We start from the raw sequence: 4731 nt of genomic DNA, 5'->3' as shown, positions 1-4731 counted from the left end.
AAGGACCACGTCTTCATCTAAATACCAAAATCTTTATTTCAATTCATTTTTCTTTGGTTCAACTTCACGTTCTTCTTGAGACGAGCGTGGTGGCCACTGAGTTGTTGGAACATATAATGATATTAGAGATTCTTTGTCACTGATAGATGGATAAATAGTAGACCTTCTTGATTCATTCGAAAGTTTGACTGGTAGTTAAGTAGGAGAAAATACGTAAGGATAAGACATCCTAAGTTGACTACCCATGGCTGACCAATCATGGGGTGGATACATACCAAATGAAGCTGGGGCGATGTTACTTGGATTCATTAAAAAATTTTGAGAACTTTGAGAATTTGAAAAATTTAGAGAATATTGTAGAGCATATGAAATATTTTTAAAATTTAGAGGGTGTTGTGTCTAAGAGAAAATATGAGTATTTTGAGAAGATGTATTTTCTTCCGTATTTGAAAGATTTATAAATGAAGTATTGAGATTTTCATTCTTCTCGAATATAAATAGAGAATGGAAAAAAAAACAGAAGTAGAGAGTGAAGATAGTGATGAAATGAATAAAAAAAAGAAATCGATCCTATATTTATAATTTTTTTAATTTTTTTTAAAAAAAATTAATTTTAACTGTTGAACAATAACTAAAAATCAATCGTTGTTCAACGACTGACAACGACTAATTTTTATTAGTTGTTGTTTATTTTCTATTTTCTCTATAAATATTAAAAAAATATTTTAATATATCATAAAAAATTAAAGAAGTGGCTCTGTGGTTATTAAACTAAAAAACCTCTCTTCGCTATGGGAGAAAAGTTTTTCAACCTTATCAGCTCATAGTGGGAGCTCCAAAGATGCTCTAAGTCATGTTGTGTGAGCGGAGTCATAAGCGTCTGAGCCCATTTTACATCTCTAGTTTGGGTGTCATTCTAACCCAACTAACTCGATTTCGTATTAAATCGACTCGTCCAACTTGAACCAGGTGCAAATTAGTTTTAATTCATCCATGAACTATTGATTAAATTTAGTCAATATTACAGATATTTTTCTCCAATCCTGAACAAATTTAAGAACCCTGGCGGGTCCGGATGGATGGACAACCATGGTCACTTTCTTATTTTCATGGGTAGAATCGGTCAGGACTGATCGATCACAAGAACGGGATAAGATCAATATTTTTATTATATTTCAGCAACATGCGCATGTGACCTAAGTATCCTTTAAGTGATTTGTCTAAACTCTAAACCGAACTATTAGCGTGACGTAAGCAGTCACGTCATCACACATACAGTAAAGTTCTTCAAAATACTAAATAAGTAGCGAGATTGGTCAAACCTTCTCGCCTCCTGCGCCTATAAATAGCCGAACCACTGCCGGCGAGGTACTCAGCCATCATTCGCCAACACCAGGATCAATTTGCACTCCCATGGCCGGAGCTGTGGCGGAGGACGTGAAGGTTTTGGGTGTCTCGCTGAGCCCCTTCGTTATCAGGGTTCTCATCGCCCTCCGCCTCAAGAGAGTCCAGTACGAGCTCGTGGAGGTGCGGTTAGCAGAGCCGAAGAGCGAGATCCTGGTGAAGTCCAACCCGGTGTACAAGAAGATCCCCGTGCTGCTCCATCGCGGAAAACCTATCTGCGAGTCCGCCGTCATCGTCCAGTACATCGACGAGGAGTGGACCGACGGAGGCGGGTCCTCCTCCATCCTCCCCGCCGCCCCCTTCGACCGCGCCATCGCTCGGTTCTGGGCCGCCTACATCGACGACAAGGTAAAGGCCCTTGTTTTCGCAATCCATCGAATAAAAACAAAATATTTGACTCCGATTTCTTCGATTTGTACCAGTTGCCTGCTTTAATTAGGGCTATGAGGCCGGAGAAGGAAGCGGCCAAGGTGACGGAGTTGGCCGGGCAAATCCGGCAGGTCCTGGGGCTGCTGGAAGAGGCCTTCGCGGTGTGCGGCAAAGGGAAGGGCTTCTTCGGCGGGGACGCCGTCGGCTACCTGGACATCGCGCTGGGGAGCTGCCTGGGGTGGATCGTGGCGCTGGAGAAGGGCAAAAGCGTAAAACTTTTGGATGCGGAGGAGTTTCCTCAGCTGGCGGAATGGGCGGAGCGGTTCCTGGCGGAGGAGTCAGTGAAGGGGCTGGTGCCGGACGCCGACGAGTATCTGAAGATTTTAGGAGTCGCGGCGGTGACGACGAGCACTACTGCTGCATAAAATCCTGTGCGATCATACATGGTGTGAAATTTGGAGTGAAATTAGGGTGTGCGAGTCAAGAATTCCCTTGAAACAATTAATAAATAAATGGGATACAAAATAGAGTTGTAAACGTTGATGCTCAAATTATTAATGCTGTTATTTTACTATCTCAGTATCTTACTGTGTAATTAAGAATCTCCGCACTCAAATCGAAAATTAAATTACATTCTATTTTAAGATTTATTAATAATTATTAAATTATTTTTATATAAAAATATGTATTATTATAATTCTCTCACTACAAACAATCATTAAAATAACGAATGAAATATTATCATTAAAATATCGAATGAAATATTATCAACTAATTAGTGGTTCATAACTAAAATTTATTATTAACAACGATTTTAATTAAACTCATCGCTAATAACAATCATATTACAAATCCCGGGATCAAACATCGCTAAATATTAGGAAAAAAATTGTCAAAACATTAGGGACGAATTTGTCAAAATTCATCCCCAACATATTTTGATTAGCGACAAATTTTAAGTAAAATCCGTTGCTAACAGTATTAGATTAGCAACTAAATACCAATTTTAGCGACAATTTGTTAATTAAAATTCGTCGCAGAAGTTTTCGATTAGCGACAAAATATGACAAAAATCGCCGCTAAGATTTGCACTTAACCTAATACACATAACCTTAATTCTCTTTCTCTCATTTCTGTGCGATTTTCTCTTCTTCTATTCCTGCGATTCTCCTCTCTAGTGCGATTCTCCTCTCCGGCACGATTCTCCTTCCCTTCTTCCTCTTCACACCGTGTGATTCCTCTTCCTTGTCTCCGGTGATTATTCTACTCCAACCCGATGCCCTTCGACGTGACGCCCTTCCTCTAACCCGACGCCCTAAACCCTTTGTATTCTGACTTCTCCTCCTAATCTTTTCGATAGAAACCCTAAGCTCTTCAACTACTATTTTCATTTTTTAATTATAATTTTAGGGTTATTTTAGTAATTTAGGGATATTTTGGTATTTAGATGATGGTTTTAGGGTTATTTTGATACTTAGATGATAATTATTGGATTATTTTGATATTTAAATGATAATTTTAGGGATATTTTAATACTTAGATGATGGTTTTAGGGTAACTTTAATGCTTAGTTGATAATTTTAGGGTTATTTTGTTCCTTAGGTGATAATTTTAAGGTTGTTTTGATGCGATTAATTAATTTCATTGAAAGATCCTCAAACTTATTTATAAGAGTTATTTATTAAATAATATAATTTTTATATGTTTAACTAAGTTTTATAAATATAGATAAAAGTTGGATAAATATTAAGATTCGAATTAGCCCTGAATATATTGATAGGTTAAATCAATTTTAAAAGATGGTGATAAGTATCAATTTATCCAAAATTCGTTGTTCATGTCAAAGGTGTAACAATTTGTTTAAATATGAGTTAGATTATGTTGGAGTACATCTTAATAGGTAGGGATTCTATAAATTATACAAAGTCTGGAACTTTAATTGAGAAGTTATTGTTGGTACGGGAAGCATCCGACGATCGAACCAGTGTTTTGATAATGACAAAGGATTCAAAGTTAAGGTTATGTTGTAATCTAATAGTTTGAATAAACTTGCAGGAAATTCCTAAGTGTACTTAGGAAAAAGTCCTAACTGAGGTTAGGCAGGTGAAAAAACCCTAGGCGGTGGTAACCCTAGGTCATAAGGGGTGGTAACCCTATGCGGAAAGTCTTGGTAGGTCGAGGGCTTCAGGCAAAAGTCCTAGGGGGTGGTAACCCTAGGTGGAAAGTCCTGGTGTTACGAACCAGGTGGAAGACTGGACGGGTCGGGGAGCGGGCGTCCAGCAGAAAGTCCGGAAGCATCGAGCGCTGAACAAAAGTCCAGTCAATCTGGAGGATCGCACTGGCAACAGGTAACTCTCCTGAGTGGAGTAGGTGAGGACGCGTTCCCCGTAGAGGGAACAGTAGGCGTCGGATACACCTAGGGTTTCCGGTTGGAAATCCGAAGTCAGACCCGGACAGTCCGTTGACTGTCGATATTTCATTTAGTATACCTATTCTGTGCTAATTTTGTTTTGTAGGATATGTGTTTGAGACTAACACACTTTGCAGGAACAAAAAAGCAACTCACACCTCGGATGAACAGTGTCCGAGGCGCCTCTATGGAGCTTGGAGGCGCCTCGGGTGCAAGCCGAAGCTAGCTGTGCAGAGGAGCTGGAGACGCCTTCATGGGGACTGAAGGCGCCTTGGACCGCGGCTTGGAGGCGCCTTGGAGTGGCGTTGAAGGCGCCTTAAGGTGGATAATGAGCAGCGGTTAAATCTTGATCAACAGTGGCTGAGTCGGGATAAAACCTTGGGTTGGAGGCGCCTTGGAGCTTAATGGAGGCTCCTTGAACACCCTTTATAAGGATGTCTCGAGCAGCAGTCAAGAACAACACCTTCCGAGCAATCCTTATGCTATAAGCTGCTAACGAGACGATCCCGAAGTGCTGCAACATCATCCCGACAACCCGGAGCTTCAGA

General features: G+C 40.2%; 1 protein-coding gene across 1 annotated transcript; it reads left to right on the top strand.

Annotated features, from left to right (window-relative positions):
- The first annotated feature begins 1320 nt into the window (after positions 1-1320).
- On the top strand, positions 1321-2347 carry LOC122041400 (glutathione S-transferase U15-like). The gene is made up of 2 exons (XM_042601060.1): positions 1321-1752; positions 1827-2347. Exons 1-2 carry the CDS (start codon positions 1414-1416, stop codon positions 2196-2198), a joined length of 711 nt encoding a protein of 236 aa, XP_042456994.1. The 5' UTR covers positions 1321-1413; the 3' UTR covers positions 2199-2347.
- Positions 2348-4731: the final 2384 nt, after the last annotated feature.

The sequence above is a fragment of the Zingiber officinale genome, chromosome 2A (assembly GCF_018446385.1).
Source record: "Zingiber officinale cultivar Zhangliang chromosome 2A, Zo_v1.1, whole genome shotgun sequence".
NCBI classification, from domain to species: Eukaryota; Viridiplantae; Streptophyta; class Magnoliopsida; order Zingiberales; family Zingiberaceae; genus Zingiber; species Zingiber officinale.
This window is presented reverse-complemented; position numbering and strand designations above follow the sequence as displayed.